Source organism: Notothenia rossii (assembly GCF_949606895.1).
Source record: "Notothenia rossii genome assembly, chromosome: 5".
NCBI lineage: Eukaryota > Metazoa > Chordata > Actinopteri > Perciformes > Nototheniidae > Notothenia > Notothenia rossii.
Window position 1 is genome coordinate 59652604 of NC_136903.1, and position 16375 is coordinate 59668978.

The following is a 16375-nucleotide window of genomic DNA, read 5'->3' on the forward strand; positions in this document are numbered from 1 at the left end:
CCATACCTATACAAAACATGTCTGTGAAGTTTTTTTTTCAAAATACCAAACAGATCACCCAGGGTTTTATTTTCTGACGCTGCGTGAGTTCCCCGACTCACAGAGGATACATATTTATGTATAAAAGACATCACAAAGTGCATTTTGCATGATAGGTCCCCTTTAAGAGAGCATAATAAATCAATACTGAAAGCTTTTATATTTGCTGCTGCCTTTTATTAGATCAAATAACTATTCATATCTCACACTACACTGTTTGTATTATACTTAAATGTTATACCTTTGCTTTTAATAAATGTATTTAAATGTATTTCATAATGTAAATTCATTAAATAGAGATTAGGAATCCAAAGTAAAATTAAACCACAACAACAATAGTAGTAAAAATGGGAAAACCACAAAGGGTACAAATGTAAAAAATCAATAGATTTTGCTGCAGGAATGTTTATGACTGACAACACGGTGTATTCTACTCACAGAGTGTTTGACCACGTCAGCCCAGTCTGGAGCTACATAGTACTCTGAGTTGGCATCCAGCCACCTGGACAGCTCCTTTATGGCCGGAGCCATAGCACCACCCAGCTGCAAGGCAAGAAAACACAGGCCGTATTAGAACAAGAACACTAATAATATTCAAGATTTTCCTGCATTCCCAAATGTATGGAACACTGGATCTTTTCTCAAATGACTCAGTATAGACGTTATTTATCATAAAGTAGAAATAGTTTATAAATAGATAGTTTTTAAAATGTTTATAACAAAACCGAGAGAAAACCAAATTTCCCCTTGGGGAAATTCGGTTTTCTCTCGGTTTTGTTATAAACATTTTTACAGTTGAAATACACACATGCACATTTTTAAAGCAAAATGGCTGGACTTAAACCAGTGACCAACATGACAAATATAGTATTTATTCATGCAGTCAGAAATATTGCCACTGTGTGTGTGTGTGTGTGTGTGTGTGTGTGTGTGTGTGTGTGTGTGTGTGTGTGTGTGTGTGTGTGTGTGTGTGTGTGTGTGTGTGTGTGTGTGTGTGTGTGTGTGTGTGTGTGTGTTGTGTGTGCTGTACCCTGCGTCCGGTGCCTCGGTGCACGACAGGGACCCTCTCCTCCCCCGTCAGAGAATTGATGTCCAGCTTGGTGGGGTCTTTACAGCGATGCCTCCTCTGCTTGGGACGCTCCACAAAGCTGTGTAACAGCCCTGCTCCAGACTGTGGGGGGAGGAAAATGGCAGGAGGGAGGAAGAGGATGTGGGAGAGAATAAGATTGATGTAGTCAAAATATCAGCTCAGATAGTGTTGGAAATGGGAAGCAGAAAATATAAAAAATGCACATATACTCAAATTCTACGGATATATCATTCTATTATTTTAATTGATACTGTTACTTACATTTTTCCTATTCTGTATTCCTGTTTGTACTTTTACCTACCATGTTCTATGTTTCATTTGTTTCTAACTGCTTGGAGGGTTAATAAAGATTAATCTCATCCTATCTTATCTCATGAGAATCAAAAACACCTTGCTATTTATAGGGCCTGGCGATATGAAGAACATCACATTGTACCAGAGGTGTGGACTCCCGTCACATGACTTGTACTCGAGTCACCAATTTGACGACTTTGGACTCGACTTGACAAAATCACAAAACACTTGTGACTCGACTTGGACTTGAACACCAATGACTCTGGACTTGACTTGGACTTGAGGTGACTTTATACTTTAATTCAGGGGTCTCCAACACCCATGTGACTAATAAAGAGCAGTTTGATTATTAAGTATTATTCTGTTGATTGATGTCATTACATTTGTTTAAAAGCACTTGTTTAAGACTCGTTTTGTCAAAGTTTAGGACTTGGACCTGCCCATCCTGACTTGAGACTTGACTCGGACTTGCAAAACAATGACTTGGTCCCACCTCTGCATTGTACTATATATTCGACATTGGAATGATAATGTAGATATGGATATTGAGGATTTCTTAAATGATTTGCTGATACCGCCTTTAAAACCAGGAAATAAATGTTACGATATCCAAAATCAAAGAAGTTATACACTCAACAGAACCAGAATACTTTTATAATACTTGTCAGAATTTGGGTTTCACGGGAGTTACTTTATTTTAGAATGACAAAAAGATAAACAAAAGATAAATAAAGAACAAATGCAAAAATGTAGAATTTGCGATAAAGACAAACAGAAAGTAAAAAAATGTATTAATTAAGTTAAAATAAAATGTCCTATAAAAGATGAAATAACATTAAATAAAAAATAAGAAGTTAAAAGTAAAAATTGCACATTGCTCTTTAATATATAAAGTGTATGTATATTACATTATATATATGCAGTGGCGTATAACTATTTATAGGATATGAATGCTGAATTGCACTGTTTAAAAAGTGTTGGATGCTAATGGTGAAGTGAGCCTTTCTTCAGGGTTATAGTGAGAGTCTAATTGCAAGCCCTAGATGATAAACTTCATTACACATGCAAGCAGTTAAACAAACATCAGACTCACGTGAGAGAAGGAGGGCAGGTCCATGCTGTAGCCCGGGTTCTGCCTCAGCCACTCCATCAGACCTTTGCTGGCCGCCTCTCTGTCGATGGCCACGATCTCCGGCTGAGGGGGGGTCTGCGTGGGGGTTGGCGTAGAAGAGGAGGACGGTGTTGGAGGGCCGGCGGGTCGTTCAGAAGGAGAAGGGGACGGCGAGGAGGTGGAGGAGGAGACGGAGGAGTGGCTGATCACATCCAACCGGCCGTGCAGCTGAAAGACACACAAACAGCTGCTTTAACCTCTGAGCAGGGAGAGGGGTTTCCTCCTGCATCTTTTTGATATGACTTTTCCCCCTCACAGTGAAGCACACACAATCAGAGCTACCCTACGCCCTTACTCCTCCCTGCACCCACCTGAGTGTCGGCGAGGTGCAGTCCTCTGCTCTTGGTGAACTCAGAGTACAGAGCCTCAACGTTTCTCCTCCTGCCTCTCCTCCTCCTCAGGGAGTCATCTCCCCTCAGGCTCCCGTTAACTATCTGCCCCGTAACAGGGTGGATGAGCCCCGCCTGCAGGATCCCGGCCATGTCGATCCCCACGGGGCCCGAGAGCGGCGCTGTGATAGGGGGTGGAGGGGGCAGCTTGTGACCGCTGAGTCCCAGAGCTCCTCCTGACCCCATGCCACTGGTGGTGCTTATTTCTCCGGAGGACTTGGTGAGATCTATGGCTGTTTCCTGCCAGCCGTTAATCAACATGGCCCCCGTGCGATGAGAGTGCGGAGCCACCACCGCAGAGGCACCACTGGAACTCGTGGTGGTGGCAGTGTGGCATGACGGTGCCGATTTCCCGCCTAATACCTTGGCTGCAGCAGCAGCGGCTTCATAGTCGAAGGACCTCCGCCCCCCCGCTCGTTTGAGCTCGGGGAGGTAGGGAGGAGCCACCAGCCTCTCCTGTAAGAGAGGTAAGGAGGTGAGGCGCCAAGCTCCGCGCCCGCATGCGCCGCCCCGCGACATGTACTATCAGAGTGGACAGGGTGGGTGAGGGGCAGACAAGATGGGAGAGAGATGATGTTTGTTAGACACACATATGGACTGAGACACAACACAGCGAGGGCTATCAACCAGACCTGGGTAAAACATGAGGCTGACAGCTCAGCAGATTTTTTATTTGAATTTATATTTTCCTTTTGTTTCAAGTTCTAAACTTATTTAATCCTGCCTGATGTGTTTACCTCAGAGAGCTCGATTATGTGATTAGATCTATCAAAATCAGTCTCATGGGAAAACCTTAAAATGCATAACTTTAAGAATCTTCTGTTTCTAATAGTTTACAAAACTCAAAATATGCTTTCTTACTTATTTGAAAGGACAATCTGTCCTCTAGTCTATAGTGTGTAACATTGGGAATCAATCATGTTGAATGAAACACACTGTATAGATAATATTTCAGACCCTAAATTGGGTGTAAAGTTAATAAATACTGTTTCTATACATATGTGCCTTTTAAATCATTATTGCCCAAGTCTGATATCAACATGTATAATATCAACATTACAGACAAAACTTTACAAAGAAGAAACAATGGTGTGAGGTGCCAAGTGGAAAATTGCTCCATATTTAATTATTTTTGTATGTATAAACATGAATAGATTTTTTATGTGTTGAGCTACAGATCGAACAAAGGTACATTCAATCGTTTGTAAAATATATCTACATAATGTTGTTTTAGCATTATTAGCAAATTACAAAGAGTGGATTAAACAAAAATTAGGTTTATTAAAAAAAATGTAAAACCTATTAAAATTGTCTGGAAAGAGCAACACTAAATACATGAATACAAATATAATAAAAAGTAAAAGTGAAGAAGCACTTTCAGAGTCTGTTAGCTGTCAGGAGTCTATTAGCACTATTAGCTTTATTAGCCATTAGCATGGACACCATTTATGAACCATGGCATGAGATAGAGGAGATACATGTTGATGGATGACAAATGCATAGATATGTACAGCAGAGAGTTAGTTTCATACAGTAAGTGTTTCCCAGGGATGTTCTCACCTTAGGCAGCCTTGTGAGGGGGGGAGGGAGGGAGAAGCCCAGCCCGGCGCTGGTCTGCTGACCCCTGGCCTGGCTGGGGACGGAGCTGGAGGCGGTGGTGGTAGTGAGGAAGCTGGCTCGCTGGTGGTGCTGGGCGATGCTGGTGGCCAGGCAGGAGTTGGCCACCATGGAGCCGGGGGAGTCGTACTGCTCAATGGACGAAGGCCACTTCCCCTTAAGGATGGCGTGGCAGATGCTGTCCAGGCGGTTGATGATCACCCGGTCCTACGGGGGGCCAAACAAAAGCATAGGCATTGGTCAAAATGGCTATACATTTTTGTTTTACTCAACACAATTAAAGGAAATGTATCAACGTTCCACTAAAACCCCTGGGAGACGCATTAATAGAGTTAGGCGAACAAAAATGTAATTACATGGATGGATGCTAACATGGGCTTGTTAAAAAACATGATTTCACGTCACCACCGCTAAGCTAAAGGCGGCTAATGTTCGGTCTGATGAATTTTAGTCTCGTTAGGTCACTTGTTTTCAACCGCAATTTTTATGACACAAAAGCTTCAGACATTCCCTAGTGGGGTATTTACTGACTCATATTTTGTCGTAGAACAAAACGTGAAAATCTCTTAAGCTCGTGTTAACCACATATCTTATTTCAGGCAAACAACAACAAAAATTCACCACTTCATTTCTGACTGTATAAAAATGTGGTCAAGTCAAAATGTTGCCTTCTTACAACAGAACAAATAACCTTTAGGTGCATGGTGATACAATATTAGGGGGAATAACGTTAAAGAAACCCTTACAGATACTGGCCTACTATAATGAACAAAGGTGCATTTAAAAAGAAAGATACGCTCATTTCAAAGTTTTGCATTTCCTAAAAACATCTTTACAGATATGTTGGACACAATTGGGTACCTTGGGCCACTCAGAGAACGAGTAGAGGGCTTTCTCCTGCAGCAGCTGAGCGATGGTCGGCTCCCGGCTGTCGTGGAGGCTGTCGGGAATCTCACACACAGAAATAGGAGCCGCAAACCTGGGGCTGCCTCCATAGCCCTCCACCAGGGGCACTGAGGGAGAGGGGGACATGTCACAGCTCAACAACACGCCTGGCTTTTAGAAGCATCTCAATTTAATTTCCTGACAACCAGAAGGCAAGGATTAATACAACAGCCTTAATTAATAGCATCATGTGGGTCTTTGAATAAGTCGAGTAAAATCAATAGAAAATGCATTTAACCATTGTTATTTATCATTTCAGGGCATTCTCAAAGGAGATATTACTAAACATAGGCTGGTTTTATCTCTAAAAGGCGACACATTTGAACTTTTACATGTTTCTTAATAAAAAATGCTATCTAATCATTTTTTTCCTGAGAAATGTGTAAGATAAATAGAAGAGATCAGTTGGTCTCTGTTAACACTTTCTGTCATTTTATACTAAATGTATAGAGTTAATAAGATAATCAATGATAAATCAATTCATACATTAATAATTAGACAATGATTAATGGAAACAAAATTGGTAACGGAGAATTCGTATGAAATCCTCTTTAATCGCCACACACATGTACAAGTACGCAGAAACGCACAGTGCAAATGAGTCTCTGCCTTTTACCTATCCTAGTGTTAGGAGAAGTAGGCCACCATGTTGTACTTGTACTCTTTATCATCCTCCTTAAACAATGATCTCTTTCTAAAACTCTGACTCCTCACCTGGTGTACTCGGCCTCTCCTCCTTCACTGGGCCTCTCCCCCCCAGACTCTCCGGGGCGTCCCCCAGCCCTTCCCCCTGCTCCAGCTTGGGGGTGAGGACGGTGCTGTCGGCCTCCAGCAGCTCCTGCTTGGTCTCAGCTTTTATCTCTGGTAAAGATGAGAAGGCCAGGTCCTCCGGCTTCGCCTCTGGTTTAATCTCCGAGCTGTCTGGGTAGTTAGTGAACTCCAGACCTTCTGACTTGGCTTCAGGCTTGATGGCAGACCTGTCCACAAAGGCTGTCGTACTCAAGTCCTCCGGCTCCGTCTCAGTCTTAACTCCATCTGGATAAGTGGCAAAACAATAAGCCATTGGTTTGGCTTCAGGTTTGATTTCAGAGTACGCTGCAAACTGGAGAACTTCTGGTTTCTGGTCTACGGTCTTCATTGACAGGCTGAGATCTTCAGGTTTGGTCTCCGGAGTTTCTGGTTTGACCGGATAGTCTAACTGCTCGGCTTTGGTCACCGAGTTCTCTGACTTTACACGGTAGGGAAGGAATCTTCCGTGTTTGAGCTCAGAGTTGTCAGGGTAAACGTCCAAAGCTTCTGTCTTTGTTTCCTCTAACTTAACCGGCAGCTCTTGTGGCTGTGGTTTCTTCTCAGCACCTCTGTCTGGTAGAAGGGAGAACTTCAGATCAGATGGCTTTGTTTCAATGCTGTTTGAAGGTAGAGCCATTTCATTCTGCTCCAGGAGATTGACTTTGCTGTCCTGATCAAGGGAAAACGTCAGGACTCTATTCTTGTTTCTGCTGCCATCTGGCAAGTTCAGATGTTCAACTATGTAGTCTTCCTGATCAGTTTTTACTCCAGAACTTTTTGTACTTGTGTCATTGGGCTTTAATGTTCCATTAGGAGTCGAGACAGAAGCATCAGGGCAGGAAGGTGGTGCGTATTCAGAGTAAATGCTCTGCAGCACCATCTTGTTGGGTTTGACGTCTTTCATTGGTGTTTCGTCCATAAGAGAAACGTGATGCCCTTCAGAGATCTCATCCACCTGATCCGCCAGGTTGGTGCACTCCACCGGACCCTCCTCCTCTCCAGTAGCGCTCTCCATCAAGGTGTCAGTGTCCAAAGAGTTTTCCATGGTCTCTTCCTCCACCGCCTGGTACAAAATGAACCCGTCCACTTCCTCTCCGGGCTCTTCAATCGACTCGGGACACGCCAGACTACCCTGCTCTTCCAGCTTCCCCAGATAAGGTGGTAACCCCTCTTTATGATTCTCATGAGGGTTTTGTTCATCTTGTTCCCCAAGGCTAGGGTCCGGCCCTATTCCGTCCATTTGTGCTACATCCATGGGCGAATTCGAGCCTCCCAAACTTTGGTCTGCATCTGTGAGGACAAACCATCACGATTTTTAGTATTGCCTGAAAATATTAAGATAAGTCTGACTTAAATTTCAAAATGTGTCTTGGATACATAGTACATCTACTGTTGAGAGTTTAATGAAGGGCTCGGCTAAATATCAATATCCTGATGTGAGACTAGATATCATCTTAGAATTTAGATATTTAAATATTGTAAATGTTGTTTTTACTGCTTTTAAAGGCTGCATTACAGTAAAATGTAAATGTTATACACTACAATCCTGGAGTGGAGTGCACCAGATGGACGTAACTCTACGTCCGACGTAGAACCGAAGGTTAAAACCAAACTAAAGTTATGACTAGTGCACAAGTTAGACTTATGCCCTGTATGTGTTGCGCCTGGGTGTAACTTTTACGCCTAGTATGGAGCAGGCATAAATCAGAAAGACAGACTAGTATCCATAGTAATGTAAAACAGGCAAGAAGGTAAATAACGATGGCAGTGCGTCTTGTTTACAGGTTTAACAATGAAAGGGCATTAAGATGAGAGAGTCGTCCGTGATCGAACAAACCCACTGAACATCTATTCAGTGAGCTGATAGAGAGGGTTCGTTTCGGCAGACAAGCCCTTTTTGATTTAATCGAGGAGATCTCCCCTCAACTACAGCACGGATCAGACAGAAACGCTGCGCGCTCCCCAACCTTGCAGGTGCTGATTGCGCTCAGATTCTACGCGAACGGGCTGCTTTGAATGGAGAATATTATGTAGACGTGTGTTGCTTGGCAACAATAACTGTTTCGTGTGTATCGACGTGGACGCGCATCTTAAGACTAGGCGCAGCTACAACCGTGACTAGTCAGGCTTGGTGCACTCGGTGTAAATTTGAATGACTAAGTCGACGTAGCTAAGCCTAACATTAGAGTTAAGACCTACCTTTGTACGCCCAGCTGGTGCACTTCACTTATTTACCAAAATATTTTGTCCTTGTTTTTTTTTAACTTTTATGTAGGCCCTTTTTATAATATTTCAATATTGCTTATTTTGAGTGTCAACAAATTCAGAGTTTTTTTATTTGTCCCGTTGGATTATTTCATATGCTTTAGGAAGGATAATGACACTTAACCGACACTTTTAAGGAAACAGACATGTGTGTCTTTTGGCCACTGGTGTAAAATTAATTAGTTTTGGGATATATAGTAAACACTTATTTTAGACATACCTTGCTCTGGATCACACTCCTCTCTTCCCAGGCTCTGATCTCCTTGCTTCCCCAAGTTCTGCACCCTCGACAAGTCTTCCACTTCTTCTTCTTCTTCCTTGTCGTCAAACTCGAACCCGGCGCCCGCTTCCTGTCCTCCTGCCTCCTCATCCACAGGATTGGTCAGGCTCGCAGTGACATCAGAGTGTCCCAGCCTATCATGAGGAGCAGTGATGTCAGACAGAGAGAGGGGAGGAGGCGGGACATAGGGAGGGGGGGGACTCGCTGACAGATCGGTCTGATCTGCGCTGGGTTCCTCGCTCACACCAATGTCCTGAAAACAGAACAAATTGTCAAAAATTAGATTTACTGGATTCTCTTAGACTCACAATACATCAGATTAAATATTGTAATTCATTTGATATGTTACAGTACAATTAGCACATTTTATTTTAAGTTCTTATGTTTCTTTAAAAAAACCATTTTGTTTTATCTTCTAATTGCACATTCTTATATAAAATTCTTATGTTTGTACAAATATTTGTCTTCTTTATTTATTATTATTTATTTTTTATTGTATTCTTAAATGAAAAAACTGTTGTTTTTCAAATTATTATTATTAATGTAATTCTTATCTAGAGAAACTGTCACAAAAACAATTTTACCTGCGATAAAAAAATTATTCTGATGATTAATTAAGATTATTTAATGTACTTGTTAAAAAAAATACCAGTTTCAAAAGGTTAATCAATTATAATTTAAAACAAATAAAGTTTTATTCATATCTTTAAAGACTTGAGTCTGACTTAAGTGCATGCATTTTCAATTATGTGATTTTGTGATATGCGACAAAATAAATATATACATAAATATTTGTATTCAAATGACCAGTCCAGTCCTTGTTTACTGTGTTCTTCTTTAATTGTTGGTGTTTTTTCATATTAATAAAACATTAAAAAAAATCCACTGCTACATAATTTATAAAAAGTCTAATTTATTTGCACACCAAAACAAATAGTTAAATGCCATTCAAATATTGACTATTGTTCTCCAGCACCAGTCTCAGCCCTGACCATTGAAGTGGGGGCTTTATGCCAATATCACCCACAAAATCTGCCTGAACTTCTTTCTACGTTTAGCTACATTTTTTCTTTCTACCTTACTCTTTTCAATACAATCCTATAAAAGTATGTTTATAGTTTGACGTCTATCGTATGCACCACTTACTAAACATACTGTTTTCATATTTTAAAGGACTAACTCTGCCAGTCACTAATGTTCCCCTGATGGCACATGATACAAAACCCACCTTGAAGAGCATGTAACTGGAGGACAGCGGCTCCACAGAGTCTCCTGCAGAGGGGTGGGAGGGAGAGGATGAGGGTGGGAGGCCCAGACATTCCTCCAGAGTCCCCCCTTCCTCCCCTCCTCTGTCTCCCCCCTGAGCCTCCTCGTCCTCCTCCTCCAGGAAGCCGGGCTCCAGAGTGGAGGGACCCAGGATGGGATCGGACTCGTTGAACATGTGGTGAGCGGGACTGGAGTGGTCTGTACCATCCCAGGGAGCCTGAAGGGGGGAAGGTGAAAAATGCAAATTATTATAAATAACATTTTCTCTTATTTTGCAGACTTAACAAATAAGGGGGATTTTTATTTGAATATCCGGGTTTATTGAATCCAAATTGAACAGCTGTTGTACATGTAGTTCTCTCATGTGGTGTTGCCAAAAGTTGTAAAGGTCGGTTCAAAACAAAAGGGTTGCGATAGATATACCTCTATATCCACTTTGCCTTGTTCTGGGATTAGACTCATTCCTGAAATTGCTTTGTGTGACAGCAAGCTATAACATATTACAAAAATGGTTGGGTTAAGACCCCTCTGATTTTTTAGCTTGGTTTGAGAAACTATTTTGCCATGCGATATACGTTAGGAAAAACTCTTGATGGGTTTGTAAAGGATTGGTCCCCAATGTAATCTCTCATCTTAAAGGAGCCCTATTATGCTCATTTTACGATTCATAATTGTATGTCGTTCCTCTCCTGTGATATGTCTGTCTCCTTGCTTTAATGTTCAGAAAGCTCTTTGTTTCTCTCGTACTGCCTGTGCTGCAGCACCTCTTTTCACCCTCTGTCTGAAACCAGAGCCCAGCCTGCTCTGATTGGTTAGCTGGCCGGCTCTGTTGTGATTGGTCAACCGCTAAGAGATTTGTCGGAAATGTCCCCCCTTATCACATACAATGTGTGGAGCGCTAGCCAATATATATGTGTTACCAATATATATGTGTTACATAGTGATATCACTATGTTACGGAAGTGAACAAAGGAGTCCAATCGAGGCACAGGGTGGGAGAGAAACTCCCATTGGAGGGAACACAGGGATTTTTGCCTACAGTATGAAGACCATTTATACGTGCACAAAAAACCTCTACAACACAATAAGGGGAAACCCCAAAAAAGCGAAGTAGGACCCCTTTAAATGTAGGTTCTTTAATTTATATCATCTAAGGACAGTTGAAAATAAAATAGTGAACACAAGAATATCTATTTAAAGCAAAGTGCGTACCTGTAACTGATCGAGCTCCACGGATGGAGCCATCAGCCCCGTCTCCTCCGAGGACCCCTGCTCCCCCACGAGCACGTCGCTCCTCAGTTTGGAGTCCAGGTCTGCCCCCCCGACCCCGTACGAGTTGAGCATGCTCTGCCCTCCAGCTGCGGAGTTGAATGGGAATCCGTTGAGGGCGTCTTTGGAGGCCTTCCCTCCGTGCAGAGCGTCGGCCTCATGCTGCAGAGCGCCCAGCTCCAGAGTCTCATCCAGGGGAGGACAGTCCAGGAAGTCCCCCCGCGATCCAGGAACTATTCCCAGACTAGGTGAGGAGGAGTTGTGGGCGTCCAACGGTAGAGGGTGGAGGTGAGAGGAAGACGAAGGAGGCACAGGGTGATGGTGGTGGTGATGATGGTGGTGGTGGTGAGAGGACTGGTGGGGGTACTCGGGGGGCTGAGGAGAGTCATACAGGCAGCAGTGAGGATGAGGCAGCTGCGGGTGAGACGAGGTGGAGGAAGAGGAGATGCCTGGGTGTGTCACCATGCCGGGATGGTGAGGGTAGTGGTGGGTCTGAGGGTGGAGGTGGGAGGGGTGGCCCCTGACGTAGTTCCTGTGGGCCTCCAGGAAGCTCAGCTGGGGGTCGTTCAGGATGTAGAAGTCGGTGCGGCTCAGGCCGTGGCGCGCTGCCCCGATCAGGAGGTCGCGGTCATGTTTGCCCGACTCCCACCACACCGGGAGGTAGAGGGAGGGGCGGCACAGCTGGAGGCGGGCGGAGAGCAGCGGGTGACGGAGAACCTGAGGGTAAAATCGTGGATTTATGTGAAAAACTCATGTTTTGGTCACTGCCTTTGGTATATGTAACGTTTATCGCCATATTCAGACGATAAATAAATGTTTGAAGCTTGTAAAGACGGGGGTCAACCTCAGCGATCACTGTTTACTCTCACGTGTCCCTCCCTAAGTCTCCCTGAAACAGGGTCCGAGACAGATATTCTCATCTGATTGTAAATAAAAACAATGACTTGGCTTTCAGAAAATGTAAATATGATCCCAGAATTCAGATGATAAATACAGCTTTGAAGCTTGAAATGGAACAATGACGAGCGGCCAACTGAGCAACTGAACGGCATAACAACAGGCAGTGTGTGCTGTTTGTGTTTCCTCAGAAAATACACCTAGCACACACACACTCACAAACTTTCTTGCGTCCTACGTAAGCCATGTAAAGAAACATCTTTGATGCTCCTAGCTTAAATTGAGTTAGCCTAATCAATACGATACAAAATGTTTGTATACGTAAATGTATGTGGAACTGCAGGACGGAGTCCAGAAAAAATGTCCTTACGGGGACACTAAAGTATATCGTATCGTATTATGAGAGGGACAGCCTGCTAACAAGCTTTGTTATAGAAAATGTTTAGTTTTTAACCCAGAGCAAATATCTGAATATTAAATACATAAAAATCTAATAACCTTCGTATTGTTTTACTTAATTAGTTTGCTTGTAAGGTGAACGTTTTTAGAGCACTGCCACTAAAGCTCCCATCATGCTTTTGGTGATGCAAACAGGATGCAGCATGTCAGCTGTGCGTCATCAGAGCCTTCAGCCTGAGGGGGTTTCTGTGAGACGTGCTATGAGTTTATTGGAAGTTTCTTGATACATGTATTGTTGTCTTTCGTCATAATACTTGCGTTAGCCAGTACTGATACAAATCAATCAAATGTTAGATATTCTTAGAAGACAAAGAGCCCCAAATAAAAGTTTACAAAAGAAAAATTGTTTTGAGAGGAATAAGGTTAATCTGCTTTTGAACAATAAGCATGAGTTGCATCAATGACATTTGGCCTAAGCGATGAAGCCTTGTTTCCACAGCTCACCTGCTCTCTGATCTTGCGCAGCAGCTCGATGCGGTACAGGGTCCGCGCCGCTCGCTCCTCCGTCAGAGGTTCCACCAGCACCGCCGGGTCCACCAGACCTGCAGGGACAGAGTGGGAGAGGGGAGGGAGGTCTGATCGTTATTTTAATTCAAGATAAAATAAGAAATGTTTCAAACTAACTCAATTCAAAAACTAAACAGCAAATTTGAAAAGGAAAATCTAAAAACAGTCCTCCTACCAGCAGGGGTCAGTAAAGTTCCCAAAGGAGGGACATGAGGTTGGCAGCTACAACCATAAACATTTGCCTGTATATAATGTAAATATATAATAATATAATATGTATTATATGATTTATTATGATATATTATATGATATTAAATGATGTATAAAACCAGCCGTCTGTGGATGTGAAACAAAGTAATACAGAGCTTCCTGACAGTGGTACAAATTAATTGAATTTAACTTTACTCTGAAACGCATTACATTGGCACCATTATTTATCCAATGTCATATATCTAAATGATCTGTATTTCTGTATATCTTACCTATTTTAAACCAGTGTTTAGACAAATGAAGAAAATGTGTTTGTATCATTTAGTAGACTTACATATGTCTTTAGTTGTAAGGGCTTTTGGTAAGTGTTAGGTGTTTTGGAGCTTTTCATTTTTTTGTAAAATAATAAATCTTTCCAAATCTACATTTGTTGCAAATACATATATTATGAATAATTTCTGTTTACTTTTGATAGTTTATCAGGAAGTCTGACTTAACATCGCTCCTATATGTTTTATGTTTTGTAATTGTATTCTTAAGCTGTTGGTCAATAAAATGAATTAAATTGAATGAATAAAATGACCACATCCAGGTTTTTTAGATTTAGTGCAGCTCTGATGTTTCCGTCAGACCTCACCATAATGTAATAGCAGCACGTTTACCTTCTTCCTTCCTGGCAGGCAGCTTGCAGGCCGCCCTGCACATGTTGACGAAGGAGTTGAAGTATCTCTCCAGACTCTCGTCTGTCTTCCTCTCCAGCCGGGCCAGCGCTCTGAACTGGGACCAGTCGAAGGACTTCCTCTCCGGGTCGTACACCACCCCGAAGGAGGACACCGTGCGGTAAAAATCTGCCTGTTCCCGACGAGTCCACCTGAAACAAGAGGGAGGGAGATGAAGATATAATGTTTCAGTTATCATATTCATGAATAACTTAAAAAATGGGGGAAATTCTAATGCTTTTATTATGAAGCTTAAAGAAGAAGGAAGCACAGTTCATCAATATGAGTGACACAAAGAACGTCATGAAGTTGAAATACCTTGAATACTGCAATCTAAAGTGTGTGTGTAGGCTTCTTCCAATAAAAACATCGCAAAGTGTTAAAAAAGTTTCCAAAAGTTTGTGTTAAGAAGTAAAAATCGGAAACATTGGTAATATAAATTGAGAAAGGTGGAGAACTGGTAAAACTCATATTTATATTCTAAAGTTGTAAATGCAAACGATTAATAACTGTGTGAAACAGACCTCCATACATTTCAGAACATCAACTTTCTTTACAACATACTTGTTATGAAATGTGCTATCAACAATAACTCGACCCTGCCTTAGAAGGAACCAATATCGATGTTAAAAGTTGCTATAACTTGAAACTGATAGTATGTCATTAATCATATGACCTTGTCTCTTATTTTCCAACATGGTTTGACAGCATTAAGCAAGACTTTCAGGATAAAAGCCCACAGAAATGCATATCCAAAAGTTGCTGAAATTAGAATAAAGTCATTCTTATCGCATATTTATCTTTAAAGGTCCTATACATGAATACTCATATTATTAGGATTTATCACTTTATCTTTTCTCTGAATTTCCCACCTTCTCTGCCACTCCAGGAACAGGGGGTCCGGTTCCGTGGCGACCACGGAGCAGCGCCTCAGCTCCTCCCCCAGCTGCCACGCCAGCGGGCCCCCGGCGTGGTGACCATGAGCGCCGCCGGCTCCCATCGCCATGCCAACGAGACCGTCGTGCAGCATGAACTCGTGCCGGAGCATTGGCTCGCGGCGCAGCGTGAAGCGCTGGAAGGCTGTGATGAGGCGGCGCAGGCGGGCCGTTAGCGAGGGGCCGGGGGGCCACAGGGGCCGCGCCTGGACCACGTGGAGGGACGCCACCCCCGTCCCTGTCCCAGCTGTCGTCGTCGTGGTAACCAGTGTAGCATCGTGGGCGCATAAGTCACCTGACATGTGGGAGTCTGTTAAGAGAATGACGTGCTATTTATCAGAGTAAGGAACGGACAATTTGATCAAATAGTTAGCACTATATAACGTTTGAAAAAAAAAAGAGAAATACCTCCTAAAGGATGTCTGGATATTATTATTTTTATGATACAGGAACTAATAAATACGCGTGTTTCATTACCGTATTAATATTTAAGTTTTTCATCTTCTGGGAGTCTGTGGAGGGAATAAGAGATGGACATTTTGATCCTAATTTAGTATCCTTTTTGTTAGTAAATTTAGCAAATGTATCATTTCAATAGGGAAATAGCTATTTAAAACAAGGATGCCATTTTTTTTATTCTTACCGGTATTTCACTCTTTCCACCATCACAAAAAATGCCTATTTTACTTGTTAAGATGAGTTGTGAAAGGTTCAACTTTATTAAAACGCAAATCAATTGGTCCATCTTTAAATATGCAAATGCATACCCCAGTGTTCCCATACATATTCTGCCTTAAACTACATACAGAAAAAATGGAAAGATGATTTTTTACAATACTTTATCTGTTATGTCCCCGGTTCTGACCAGAATAATTGGTAACAAGGTATTAGTATCTAAGTGTGGATGTCATTTTCCACAGAGTGCTATCAAACATTTAGATGTTCATTAAATGTGATTGTACTCTCTGAAATGAAAACTTTAGGTGAAAGGTGAAATGGGTTTGGATATGATAGGTGTTGAACTGAATAGGTGAAATGGAACCCAGAGGAAAGAAATTATATCATAATTTCTAAAGAGATGTCTTAATCATCACAGAAAAAAATTAAATGACTACTTGAAATGATATAAAAGTGCTTTTAAGAATATAAATACGAACACATTATACAGATGTCCTGTTGGCATCAATTTACATATGTGTGTTGGAAACGAACATGTCAATATGTATTAACTTTA

General features: G+C 42.1%; 1 protein-coding gene across 6 annotated transcripts in view; it reads right to left on the reverse strand.

Moving 5' to 3' along the window:
• Positions 1–16375, reverse strand: part of chd6 (chromodomain helicase DNA binding protein 6) — a 149719-nt gene that overhangs the window by 7023 nt on the left and 126321 nt on the right. For 4 of the 6 annotated variants that reach the window (XM_079683322.1, XM_079683324.1, XM_079683323.1 and 1 more), the window contains exons 32-44: positions 15079–15451; positions 14150–14358; positions 13215–13312; positions 11358–12131; positions 10108–10362; positions 8820–9132; positions 6260–7624; positions 5462–5613; positions 4544–4807; positions 2906–3505; positions 2517–2762; positions 1070–1210; positions 478–582 (exon numbers count right to left, since the gene is read on the reverse strand). In XM_079683322.1, coding sequence (XP_079539448.1) covers positions 478–582; positions 1070–1210; positions 2517–2762; positions 2906–3505; positions 4544–4807; positions 5462–5613; positions 6260–7624; positions 8820–9132; positions 10108–10362; positions 11358–12131; positions 13215–13312; positions 14150–14358; positions 15079–15451 — 4895 coding nt within the window. The remainder of the gene's footprint in view (positions 1–477; positions 583–1069; positions 1211–2516; positions 2763–2905; positions 3506–4543; positions 4808–5461; positions 5614–6259; positions 7625–8819; positions 9133–10107; positions 10363–11357; positions 12132–13214; positions 13313–14149; positions 14359–15078; positions 15452–16375) is intronic. The other 2 variants (XM_079683325.1, XM_079683326.1) reach the window with 2 other exon arrangements.